The sequence below is a fragment of the Hemitrygon akajei genome, chromosome 26 (assembly GCF_048418815.1).
Source record: "Hemitrygon akajei chromosome 26, sHemAka1.3, whole genome shotgun sequence".
NCBI lineage: Eukaryota > Metazoa > Chordata > Chondrichthyes > Myliobatiformes > Dasyatidae > Hemitrygon > Hemitrygon akajei.
This window is the reverse complement of record NC_133149.1, coordinates 40,234,981-40,248,988: the sequence shown is the minus strand read 5'-3', so window position 1 is coordinate 40,248,988 and position 14,008 is coordinate 40,234,981. Positions and strand designations below refer to the sequence as shown.

General features: G+C 43.4%; 1 protein-coding gene across 3 annotated transcripts in view; it reads right to left on the bottom strand.

Annotated features, from left to right (window-relative positions):
- Positions 1–464: 464 nt before the first annotated feature.
- LOC140716896 (transmembrane protein 25) overlaps positions 465–14,008 on the bottom strand; it is a 33,756-nt gene continuing 20,212 nt past the window's right edge. For 2 of the 3 annotated variants that reach the window (XM_073029962.1, XM_073029963.1), the window contains exons 7-9: positions 5,543–5,655; positions 4,724–4,813; positions 465–2,245 (exon numbers count right to left, since the gene is read on the bottom strand). In XM_073029962.1, the coding sequence (XP_072886063.1) occupies positions 2,172–2,245; positions 4,724–4,813; positions 5,543–5,655 (277 nt within the window). In that variant the 3' untranslated portion in view covers positions 465–2,171. Of the gene's footprint in view, positions 2,246–4,723; positions 4,814–5,542; positions 5,656–14,008 lie in introns of those variants that run through there. The other variant, XM_073029964.1, reaches the window with a different exon arrangement.

The following is a 14,008-nucleotide window of genomic DNA, read 5'->3' as shown; positions in this document are numbered from 1 at the left end:
AGACAGTAAGTGAAGCAGGGTACTATTCGCCTCAAATCTTTGTGCCCTAGCCACAGAGCCAATTCACCAGAGATGCTTCGTAAAACCTACCTCTTTGACCAACCTGCTTTTCATTCAAACAATTTGTGAACTTGAGATAATTTACTTCATTAAAGTCATCATACAAATGCAAATTATTGTTATCAAGGGTGATTAAAGAAAGCAATGAAGACATGGAATTTTCAAGATTCTGAATTCTTGGGGTATTGGACCATGATTCAGCTTTAAAGAGTACCTTCAAACAAGATTCAAATTGATATCCATCCAAAGGACCTAAATATAGAAATCACATGACTGAAAATGATCTCTTTTTCAGGGAGGTAGGTGATCTCTTTTTCCTTGAGTAGTTGTAATGAGTGAGATCGGGGAGGATCCACAATGAAACAACCAGACGGGAAATAAATGTTGTAGAACTTAACAGCATGTCACTTTTGATTTCCTTTGCACATTTAATGAGAGGGGAGACATTTATCTCACACACAGCCTTAGAGCATAAACTAGATCCTGTACTGGGGATATGAACGAGTTGCTGAGAATGCCCTTGTATTTAGAAGCAGTCTAACGTCTGAACTCTGAGCAGTTTGAAGGTGGCCCTTGCAGTACAATCAGCTCCTGTGTGGACACTGCACTTTGCCACACAGAGATCTGAAAGAAACCCAAACATCACTGCATAATCACCTCTCATTATTAAGCCCTACCCCTGATGTTTCCAATGGTGGGAGAGTTTTGGACAAAAGAACACAGACTTAGAATAGAGGGGCATCCCTTTAGAACAGAGATGAGGAGGAATTGGACTTAGAATAGAGGGGCATCCCTTTAGAACAGAGATGAGGAGGAATTTCCTTAGCCAGAGGGTAGTGAATCTGTGGAATTCATTGCCACAGGTAGCTGTAGAGGCCAAGTCACTATATTTAAAGCAGAGGTTGATCGGTTCTTGATTAGTCAGGGCATCAAAGGTTATGGGGAGAAGGCAAGAGATTGGGGTTGAGAGGGAAAATTAATCAGCCACGATCAACTGGTGGAGCAGACTGGATGGGCTGAATGGCCTAATTCTGCTCCAATCCACCTCAGCAATGGAACACTACAGACCACTTCTTTGCACTATCACAGACCTGTCCTTGATTGTGGCTTTGAAAAAGAGCTAGATGACCAAGTACCACGAGTCACCATGCTTTTTCTTCACACTACCACAGACCTGTCCTTGATTTTTTTTTGTTGCATTAAGTGATTGCATGTTCACTGTGTACTTTTCTTTTCACTGTATGGTATAATTTATCTATAATTTATATTATGTATGCTTTCTGCACCTGTGTGCTTGTGACGCTGCTCTAAGGCAATTTTTCATTGTACCTGTACCTCAACGTAATTGTGCATATGACAATTAACTCAGCTTGTACCGTGTCCAATTCATGTAGAGTACCAGTGCATTCAAACATAAACTTGAAAATGGCTGCAAATGAAAGCAATATTGGTCTAGACCTTGGAAACACACAGAAGGGATTTACTCAAACGGTAGCAGGGATGGTGGATGGTGCAGCTGATAAGAGGAAATTACATCCACTCACACAGGGACCAGTGACCAATGCATGTTGATGTAGGATGATTGATGACTGGCAGAGATGGAATTGACTTTGCAGTCAGCTGTGAACAACGAGATACTTCCTGAAAGGAGGTGTGGAGACAGATTCAATAGTAACTTTAAAAAAGGCAGCTGGGTGCGTTCAAGAGACATTAGCGAGACTTTGAGAGAAAATAGGAGTGAATGAGATTAATTGAGAAGCACTCCCTAGGAGATATCTCAGGATCACAGGCCATTGGAATGGCATAATTATGCAACTCCAAATGCCTGTTCAAAACAGGTAGAAGAAAAGTCTACCCCAAATTGCCTACTGCTGCTTCAGTGAATAACTGGATTGGCTCAATTGTGCCCGGGAGTTCTTGTGCTTTAATAAACCACCTTTTTACTGTTCCAGTCATTCAAAGGCACCATGAGGAATTTGGAGGGGTGGAGTTTGTGTTTAAAATTGGGCATTGTCACCCGGTCCGAGTTCTTGAGTACTGGTTGGCTGGGGCCGGTAATTTGGATCCCCCACATTCATATCCATCAAAACGCAATCAAATTAAAACTGGGCTTAAAGCCAGATCTCATCACTGCTCATACTGGAGACTTTGTAGATATATCCAGACATCGGGAAATGAAGGAATCCTGCAGCAAAAAAAGAGAAAAGAGCTGGGTGACCAAGTACCACAAGTCACCATGTTTTGCATTTTATCTGAATCTGTTTTAGTGCTAAGTGAACACTCGAAACCCTTATAAATACATACATTCCTACTGACCCCTTTAAATATTAACATATTCCCAGTCATCCGCAATACATCCCAGCGAGTCTGCTAACAGCACCAAACTACCAAACATGCTATAAGACCATTAGACATAGCAGCAGAATTAGGCCGCTTGCCCATTGAGTCTGCTCCACTATTCCATCATGGCTGATTTATTATCCCTCTCTGCCTCATTCTCCAGCCTTCTCCATGTGACACCCTGATTAATCATGAACCTATCAGTTAAAAGTTAAAGTCTGTCCCGAGCCTCATAGGCTCATCAGGCTGGTGCTTATGCCTGTCTCCGTGGCGACTGAGAGTACGAGACTCCCCCCCCCCCCCCCGCCCGCCGGGTAGGACGCTAGTCTATCGCGAGGTTAAACCCAGCATTTTGCCGTTACCCATTTTCAGCTGGGTGAACTGGAGCAATGTGTGGTTAAGCGCCTTGCTCAAGGACACAACACGCTGCCTCGGCTGGGGCTCAAACTCACAACCTTCAGATCACTAATCCAACGCCTTAACCACTTGGCCACACGCCACACCATGAACCTGTCAACCTCCACTTAAATATACTCTATGACCTGGCTTCCACAGCAATCAGTGACATTTTCCACAGATTCAACCTTTGGCTACAGAAATTCCTCACCTCTGGTCTAAATGAATGTCCCTCTATTCTGAGGTTGTGCCCTCTGGTCCTAGATTCACCCACTATTGGAAACATCCTTTCCACATCCATTCCCAACCTGGGGTGCACGGACCTATCGGTTAATGGTAGGGTTGGGAATCCCTCATCTAGACCTTTTAATATTCGACAAGTTTGAATGAGATCCCACTCATTCTTCTATACTCATGCTCTGTAATTATTCCCAAGAATTTTTCCCCTAGTAACTTTAACTTACTCAGGGAGATATTCTACAGATATTAATGTACTACCAAAGGTCCGCTTTTAATGCACGTAGCAATGTGTATAAATATTAGCACACTCCTGGTGACCTCCTGTTAATATTAATACTCCCTTGGAGAAACCTCTTAAATATTAACCACTGCAGAGAACCTATGTAAATGTTAACACACTCCCAGAGACTGATCTGCAAACATTCCGGCTTATGGACAAGTTTATCTGCCTTTGGATCATCCCTGGAACCGAGCTTCAGTTGACACACTGACTGCACAGTGAACGTGCAGTGAGAGGCCGGTGCCCATACTGAACACTCTTACAGACAGATCAAGATCACTCAGCTCTCTTGACAGCGTGATCTCTGGCAGACTAATCATTAGCTGAGAAGCATGGGGCGTAGGGGGCTCATGCCTTATGGATGGGGGCGGCACCGTAGTGCAGAGGCTAGCGCAACACTTTGCAGCGCCAGCAATCAGCAATCGTGGTTCAATTTCTGCCACCGTCTGAAAGGAATTTGTACGCTCTCCCCGTAACCCCGTTGGTTTCCCTGGGTCCTCCGGTTCCATCTCACATTGCAAAGATACATGGGTTATGGTTAGTAGATTGTGGGCATGCTATGTTGGCACCGGAAGCACAGTGACACTCACAGGCTGCCCTTAGCACATTCTCGGACTGTGTCGGTCGTTGATGCAAACGACGCATTTCACAGTACGCTTCGATGATTGCATGTACATATGAATGAGAATGTGTGGAGCAGGTTAAGACCTACAAGTATCTGGGAGTACAGTTAGACGAGAAGCTAGACTGGACTGCCAACACAGATGCCTTGTGCAGGAAGGCACAGAGTCGACTGTACTTCCTTAGAAGGTTGGCGTCATTCAATGTCTGCAGTGAGATGCTGAAGATGTTCTATAGGTCAGTTGTTGAGAGCGCCCTCTTCTTTGTGGTGGCGTGTTGGGGAGGAAGCATTAAGAAGAAGGATGCCTCACGTCTTAATAAGCTGATAAGGAAGGCGGGCTCTGTCGTGGGCAAAGTACTGGAGAGTTTAACATCGGTAGCTGAGCGAAGGGCGCTGAGTAGGCTACGGTCAATTATGGAAAACCCTGAACATCCTCTACATAGCACCATCCAGAGACAGAGAAGCAGTTTCAGCGACAGGTTACTGTCGATGCAATGCTCCTCAGACAGGATGAAGAGGTCAATACTCCCCAATGCCATTAGGCTTTACAATTCAACTGCCAGGACTTAAGAACTTTTTTTAAAGATATTATTAATGCTTTTTGAGTTAGTGATTTAGATGCATATCATATTATTACTGAGTTAAGTATTGTATGTAATGAGTTTTTGCTACAACAAGTGTATGGGACATTGGAAAAAATGTTGAATTTCCCCATGGGGATGAATAAAGTATCTATCTATCTATCTATCTATGACAAATAAAGTTAGCATTTATCATTAAGTCACCTTTAGGGTCCATGGCTGCATTTTCCTGATCGGACAAATCACCGCACGCCACCTTGTTTTCAGACAGATGCTTTGATGCTTCATCAGCCTCTAGTTTACAATTGAAAGCATAGTGCAATTAGCAACCATCCAGAGAAGTCCAATTAAGAATTGTATTTACACTGTTTCTCATTCAGTAATATGTCAAGAGAGAAAACCGACATATTAAAATCTTCCAACCCAGTTCACCCCTTTCCCAGTTTTTGCTGACCTACACACTGGTTAACAATCAAAAACTGCCTTTGCTTTCAAGTTCAATGTCTTTATTTTCATCTCTCACATTTCCCTGTCTATGTAACCTCCTCTGGTCCAACAACAACATCCAGAGGTCCGAATGTGTCTGGTTCTGCCGCCATTAGAAACTTTTCCTTTAGCTATCTAACTGAAACTCAACAGTATTTCAGAATATTCTGGTCTCACCCCATCTGAGATAGTCCATTGCCCTACCCTTAATGTTCTCACACTCTCTCCAGCTTAAAACTATATTTATTTTCTCACATTTCCAGTTCTGTTGAAGTGTTGTTGATCAGAAACATTAGCTCGGTTTTTCTTTCCACAGAGGCTGCCTGACCTGCTGAGTGCTTCCAGCATTTTTTGTTTTTCCTTCCAAGCCTCTTTGCTCCTCCAAGGCTCTCTTTAAACCCTTGCTCTGGAAAGACTAGCTCCTCAGTGTGGAGCACGTTCCAAGGCCCAGAACCAAGCAGCATCTCCAATTTTACTTGCTCCTTAAAACCAAAAGACAAACACATGTCAGAGGAGGTCCCACAAACCCTGGCTTACCTGCTGGGGGTTGGTTCAGATCATTAACATTCTGATACTGGTTCAGGTTTGCTTGGAGGGAGACGTTCTCCCTCGGAATCTGTACTTCATCGCATTTAACACTGGTAGATTCGCTGCATTGACAAAAAGACAAGCATTTTATGGGACGAAGAAAAAATTGGAATCTGTGCCATTTTATTTGGTGGTGGAGAGAGAATCTCTGAGTTTGCCTGTTATAGGCTGTATGGTGAACAATGAAAAGTTTAAATTTATTAAATATATTATCAAAGTACAGTATATGTTACTGTATACTAACCTTAGGATACTTTTTTTGCTGACATTTGCAGGAAAAATAAAGAAAAGTAATAAAATGTATGAAAAAACTCTACATAAAGAATGACAACCAACCAATGTGCAACAGAAGACAAACTGTGCAAATAAAAATACTGAGAACATAACTTGTCACGAGTCCTTGAAAGTGAGTCTGTAGATTGCAGAATCAATTCAGAGTTCTAGTGAGTGAAGTTATATATGAAGGATGAAGAATAAAGAAGGTTATCAAAAAAATTACAGGGGGATTTTGATTAGTTGAATAAGTGGACAAAGGAAGTTCAATTTGGATAACTATGAGGTGTTGCATTTTGCAAAGTCAAAGCCAGGTAGGACATTCACAGTGAATGGGAGGGCGACCCTGGGGAGTGTTGTAGAAAAGAGGAACTATGGAGTACAAGTACATGGTCACTGAAAGTGGATTTACAGGGACACAGGCTTTTAGCATGCTGGCCTCCATAAGTCAGGGTGTTGAGTATAAAAATTGGGAGGTCACAATGGGATCATACAAGACATGGGTGTTCAGTTTTGGTCACTCTGCTATCAGAAAGATGTCATTAAACTGGAAATACTGTAGTGCAGAAAAGATCTACAAGGATGCTGCCTGGATCTGAGGGACAGTGTTAAATGGAGAAGATTGTCAACGTAGTACTTTATTCCTTAGAGAGTAAGACACTAAGAGGAGATTTTACAGAAGTGTATAAAATCATGAGGGGCATAGATAGGGTGAATGGACACAGTTTTTTTTCTCAGGGTTGGGGTATCAAGAACTAAAGGACATAGGTTTAAGAGGAATTTGAGAGGCAACTTTTTTTCCTTTTTTTTAAAAAACAGAAATGGTGGTATCAATGTAGAAATCACTACCAGAGGAAGTGGTTGGGACAGGTACAAGAACAAGAACAACTTTTAAAAGGCAGTTGGACAAGTATATGGATTGGAAAAGTTTAGAAGGTTATGGACAAATGGGACAAACTTCGATGGGACATCTTGATCATCATGGACCAGTTCAAGGTAAATAAATAAAATAATTTCCTGATCAAAGTACATATATGTCACCATATACAACCCTGAGATTCGTTTTCTTGCAGGCATTCACAGTAAGTGCATAAAATACAATAGAAACAATGAAAAACTGCACTCAACAAGACGGACAAACAACCAACGTGCAAAAGACACCAAGTGTGCAAATACAAAAAGAAAAACAATAATAATAAATAAATAAACAATAAATATCGAGAACATGAAATGAAGTGTCCTTGAAAGTGAATCCACAGGTTGTGGGAACAGTTCAATGATGGAGGGGAGGGGGAATGTAGTGAAGTTATCCCCTCTGGTTCAAGAGTCTGATAGTTGAGGAGTAATACCTGGTGGTGTGAGTTCTGAAGCTCCTGTACATTATTCCTGATGGCAGCAGCAATATGAGAGCATGGCCTGGATGGTAGGGGTCCTTGATGATGGATGCTGCTTTCCTGCTACAGCGCTTCACAAAGACGTGCCCAATGGTGGTAAGGATTTTACCCATGATGCACTGGCTATATTGTATGACTCTATGACACTCTCCACAGTTCCAGGTTAGATTCTCACTGTCATAGCCTCCCAAGTTTGGCAAGTTTTAACAGCAGAAAAAACTAAGAATATTTCTATTGCAACAAGAGTCCTTGGCTTCCAAATAAGGTGTCAAATAATAAGAAATGAGATGAACATCAGTTTGTTTTCACAAAAATTTGTAAATGCTTGGAATTCCCCATTCCATGGGCAATAGGTGTCCAGTAGTCACTAAAATTGAAGATTCAAGTCTATAGTCATTTTGGGATTTAAGGAGAGAAATGGCTGGTGGAACTGCTCTCACTCAGCTCTGGAGACCCGGATTCTATCCTAACCTCCAATGCTGTCTGTGTGGAGGTTGCATGTTCTCCCTGCAAGTGCATCACTTTCCTCCAGGTACTCCGGCTTCCTTCCACATCCCAAAGATGTGGGTTGATTTGTTAATTAGACACTGTAAATTCCCCAGTATGCAGGTGAGGGTCGAATCTGGGGGGAGTGGATGGGAATATGGAGAGAACAAATCAAGTTTAGTGTAAGATTACTATAAATGTGCCCCTGATGGTCAGTGTGGGTTAAAAAGCTGTTTTCATGCTCTTTGACCCTTGGCTTATTTCTATGATTCAAGGAGTATGGTGGGAACATTGGATTAAACTGAAAAAGGAGCTGTTATTGATTGGGGAGCAGATCTGGGGTGTGCTACACGGCCTGTTTCTACCATTAACTGTACTGATGAGATAATGGCGAGAAAAGAAGCAGCCGATCTGACTTGCTGAATTCCCAATGGCTTTAAAACAGCCCCAAAGATTATCAACAAAGTTATACTCAATCTTAAGGATCCGTCATCCGTCCACCATCACCACCACCCCCCCCCCCCACCTGGATCCGCCCATCACCTGCCAAGTCTTGGTCTACCCCTTCCCTCCACCTGTTCAACCAGTTATCTCCCTCCTTTCTTTACAGCCCAGATGAAAGACCTCAAGCTGAAATGTCAACTGCTCATTTCTAAGATTTAAGATTAAAATTTAGTTATCACATGTACATTGAAACATATAGTGAAACATGTCATTTACGTTAACAACCAGCACAACTGAAGGCTTGCTGGGGGCAGCCTACAAGTGTCGCCACTAATATGGTTACATTATAGCTGTATGGTATAGGCACCCAACAAGTTCCCCTCCACCACCTACCTCTTCCATCTGGCAGAATTGGTCCTCACCATCAACAATTTCTCCTTCAGCTCCTCCCACTTCCTCCAGACTTGCAGGTAGCCCTGGGAACCCACATGGCTCCAGCTATGCTTGCCTTTACATTGGTTATGTAGAACAGTCCATGTTCTAAGCCTTCCCTGGTAATGCTCCCCAATTCTTCCTGCGCTACGATGACAACTGCATTGGTGCTGCTTCATGCACTGATGTTGAGCTTGTCAATGTCATCAACTTTGCCTTCAACTTCCACCTTGCCCTTAAATTCACTTGGTCCATTTCTAACACCTCTACCCCTTTCTTGATCTCTCTGTCTCCATTTTTGGAGACAAACCATTGACCAATATCTTTTATAAAACTACTGATCCCCAAAGCTATCTTGACTAAACCTCTTCCCACCATCTCCTGTAAAATTGCTATTCCATTTTCTCAGTTCCTTTGTCTCCGCCACATCTGATCCCAGAATGAGGCTTTCCTTTCCGGGACATTGGAGACATCAGAACATTATGCAAAAGAGTAAACAGTCGGCGTTTTGGGCCAAGACACTTCATTGAAGGGTCTTGGCCCGAAACGTCGACCGTGTACTCTTTTCCATAATTGCTGCTTAGCCTGCTGAGTTCCTCCAGCATTTTATATGTGTTGCTTTAAGAGTGATAGAGTTCCTCTCGTCCTTACCTACTAACCCATCAGCCTCAGCATCCAACACATCATCCTCTACAACTTCCACCATCTCCAAAGGGATCCTACCAGCAAACACATCTTTACCTCCCTCCCACTCTCCACTTTCTGCAGGGATCACTCCCTTTGTGATTATCTTGTCTAGTCTTCCCTCCCAGCACTTATCCCTGCAAGCAGCTGAAGTGCTACACCTGCCCACTCACTTCCTCTTTCACCTCCATTCAGAGCCCCAAGCAGTCCCTCCAGGTGAGGCCACACTTCATCTGCAAATCTGTTGGGGTCATCTATGGTATCCAGTGATCCCAATGCAGCCTTCTCTACATTGGTGAGACCCAACATAAATTGAGGGATCACTTTGTCAAGCACCTCTGTTCCATCCACCAAAAGCGGAATTCCCCAGCAGCCAAGCATTTTAATTCCTATCCCCATTCCTTTTCTGACATGTTGGTCCATGGCCGCCTTAACAGTGAGTTCCTCTTGTCCTCACCTGCCACCCCACAAACCTCCAGATCTAACACATTATTCTCCACAACTTCTTCCATCTTCAACCAGATCCTACCACCAAACACATCTTTACCTCCCACCCTATTCTCCAATTTCCACAGGGATCGCCACAATGTTGCCACCCTCAGGGTGGAGGAGCAACACCTTGTATTCCATCTGGGTAGCCTTCAACTTAATGCCATGAATATCAATTTCTTCTACTGGATTAAAAAAAATTCCTCTTCTTCTATTCCCCACTCTGGCCTCTTACCTCTTCTCCTCAGCTGCCTATAACCTCCCTCTGGTGCCTCTCCTCCTCTTTTTCCCATGGTCCACTCTCCTTTCCCCATCAGATTCCTTCCTCTCCAGCCCTCGACCTTTCCCACCCACCTGGCTTCACCTATCACCTTCCAGCTGACCTCCTTCCCCTCCCACCACCTTTTTATTCTGGCACCTACCCCTTTCCTTTCCAGTCCTGAAGAAGGGTTGCACCCAAAATGTTGACTGTTTATTCATTTCCACAGATGCTGCTTGACCTGCTGAGTTCCTCCAGTATTTTCTCTGTGTGTGGCACCAATATAGTATACCCAATACAAAACAAAACACATAAAACTCCACAGGTGCTACCTGACCCACTGAATTCTTCTGATTTTTTGCGTTGCTCCAATATATGGAATTGGCTACTTCAACTTTATATTCCCTTAAAATTATAAAACTGAGGCACCTATGACACAGTGGTAAAATGCTGTTGCCTCTCCATCTCAGGGACACAGGTTCAATCCCTGGTACCAGGTGCTGTCCATATGGAGTTGGAACATTCTCCCTGTCACTGTGTGGGCTCCTCTGGGTGCTGCAGTTTCCTCATGCATCCCATGGACATTTTGGTGGGCTAACTGACTACTGCAAATGACCCCTTTTTGCACGGAAATGGAAAATGAGCTGGAGGGGAGTTGGTGAACATGAGGGAGAGAATAGGTTGCAAGGCTACGGGGAGTAGGCCTGGACTCGATGGATTGGATGCACTCCTGTGTCACAATAAATACACTCAGTGTCCTTGACTGGCACACCTGCTCATTAATGAAAATATCTAAATAGCCAATCATGAGGCAGCAAATCAATGCATAAAAGCATACAAACATGGTCAAGAGGTTCAGTTGTTGTTCAGACCAAACATCAGAATGGGGAAGAAATGTGATTTAAGTGACTTTGACTGTGCAACGATTGTTGGTACCAGACAGGGTCGTTTGAGAATCCCAGAAACTGATCTCCTGGGATTTTCACACAGAACAGTCTCTAGAGTTTACAAAACAAAAACCATCCAGTTCTGTGGGTGAAAGCACCTTGTTAATGAGAGAGGTCAAGGGAGAATGGCCAGACTGGTTCAAGCTGACAGGAAGATAACAGTAACTCAAATAACCAGATGCTTTAAAAGTCATGTGCAGAAGAACATCTCTGAATGCACAACACGTCGAACCTTGAAGTGGATGGGCTGCGGCAACAGAAGACCATGAACGTGTAGAACTACACTCAGTGGCCACCTTATTAGGTAGCTCCTGATAAGCTGACTGAGGGACTTGCAATGATTAAAGGACTTCCTAAAGCCGGGAAATAATCTGCTGCTGTGGGAAATCCAGAAGATATTGGAGTATTGAGTTCAGTTCTGGTCGCCTCATTACATATGAAGAATGTGGTGCAGAGGAGATTTATCAGGATGCTGCCTGGGTTAGAGAACATGGGTCTGAGAAAAGGTTAAGTGAGCTTTGGAGTGAAGGAGGATGAGAGGTGACTTGGTAGAGGTGTATATGATAAGAGGCATAGATAGACTGGATAGCCAATGCCTTTTTCACAGTGGGCAATGGCTAAGACAAGATCATTTCAAAGTGATTGGAGGAACATATAGTATAAGAGGATGCCAGTGGCAGGAATTTTGCACATTGAGTAATGGGTGCATGGAACACACGGCCAGGTGATGGTAGAGACAGATACATTAGAGACATTTAACAGACTCTTAGATAGGCACATAGATGAATGAAAAATGAAGGGATATGAGGGAAGGAAATGTTAAATTGAGCTTGGAGAAGGTTAAAAGGTCAGCACAACATCATGGGCCATATGGCCTGTACTGTTCTATGTTCTAGAGCACACAGTTTATGAATGAGACAAGGCTGTTTGGATATGAAACCACAGGATATCTGAAGATGGTGGTGCCAGAGAACAACGTGACCAAGGGCAATATCCTTTAGACAGTTCACAAAACTACTTCTCTCACCTTTTACATTTTCTTCACCTTTCTGTTATTGTTAGAGCCTGTGATCTACATTTTGGTTGTATGTTTTTGGGCCAATGGAGTGATCTGGTGCTTTGCTGTCTCCAAGGGAGTTCGGGAAGGCTTTGAGTGAAGTGTGTGGCCTTCAGGCCAAGAAACCTGGAGATGAGGCATGAGCCCATGACAGATAGACCCATTTCTCACTGAAAAAAGCATCAAGAAGGATTGAAAATCATCAAGGACAAGAGCGGAAGACGGACAGGTGTTCAAGCACTGTCTACCTGCATTTGAATACCCTCTGTCTACCCTCTCGCTCTGGGAGAAAGTGCCAGAGTCCTGGGTCTTGAACAAGGTGTAATTGACACAGTCTGTGGATTGGACTTTGTAGTTCACATTATGATGCATTTCCGTTTTCCGGTTGGTCCTTTTTTGTTGCTATTTTTGTGCGATTTTGATTGGGGCGGTCTGGATCTGTGGCGCAAGTTAACAAACGACACGTCACTAGATTGAATGGAACTGAGCTAAATTGAATATACCTGGACTCTTCCAAGGAGTGGTGTTTTATATTCTGTGTTTTTCATTCGTTTGCGCAATTTGTTTTGCGCATTGGGAATTTGCTGTTTTTCTTTAAACGTGTTCCATGGTTTTATTCTTTGTTTTGTGACTGTAGGAAGACAAATCTCAGGGTTGTACTACTTACATACTTTGATAATAACTGAACTTTGAATCTTTGAACTTTTTGAAGTCTGGAACCTCTAGTACAAAATTTCATGGAAACTGTGAGTCAGCAGAAATTTTTAAAAAATCATTAGAATCTGGGCATTGGAAACCCAATTGGATATCATTCAAATGGAAGAGAAGGATATGTTATCTGTGATCCAATTAAGTACCAGAATAGTCTCAAGTGGCAGAAAGGCCTCTCCTTTCTCCTTATACTACGACTTGGATCTCAGCTATGATTCCCAAATGAGTAGGCTAGTTTTTCTTAGAAAAAAATACTGATTTGGTCATTATCTGGGAGAAACATGACAGCCTGAACAGAAACCACCACTGCTGAATGTCATCTTGTAAACGATGACCATATTTATTCATCATGCACAAAATGCTGGAGCAGGTCAGGCAGGTGCTATGGAGGGGAATAAACAGTCGACATTTTGGGCTGAGACCCTTCATCTGAAATGGATAAACATCGAATGCTTATTCTCCTCCATAGATACTGTCTGAGTTTCAGAGTCCTTCCAGTATTTTGTGTGTGTGTTGCTCAGACTTTATTAAAACAGCTGTGGATGAGCGTGTCCCCACAAAGTCATTCAGGGTTTTCCCCAATCAGAAGCCCTGGATGCATAGTGAAATCCGGAGTTTGTTGAGAGCCAGATCAGAGGCTTCCAAGTCTGGAGATCAAGAATACTACAAGAGGTGCAGGTATGATCTCTGGAAGGCCATCTCTTGGGCAACGTGGAGATTCTGGGCTAGACTGGAATCAATGAAGGATGCTTGACAGCTGTGCCAGGGTTTGAACACCATAACGTCCTACAAAGCTAAAACCTGCGATTATGGGGGACAGCAGAGCTTGGCTTCCAGATGAGCTCAATGCCTCCTATGCTCACTTTGACACAAGAACAGGGAGGAACCATTGCTTACCCCCATGTCTCCCAATGATTCTTTGGTCTCAGTATCTGAAGATGATGTGCAGGCTGCCTTCAAGAGAGTGAATCAAAGGAAAGCATCTGGTCCAGACGAGTACCTGGCCGAGTGCTGAAGACCTGGTGTATTCACCAATATCTTCAAACTCTCGCTCTGGCAGTGTGTGGCACCCAATCGTACCGGTGCCCCAGAAGAGCATGGTAACCAGTCTCAATGACTATCGCCCAATGGCACTTACATCATCAGTGATGAAGTGTTTTGAGAGGCTGGTGTTGAAGCATATCAGCTCCTGTCTGAGTGGTGACTAGGATCCACTCCAGTTCACCTACCGAAGCAAAA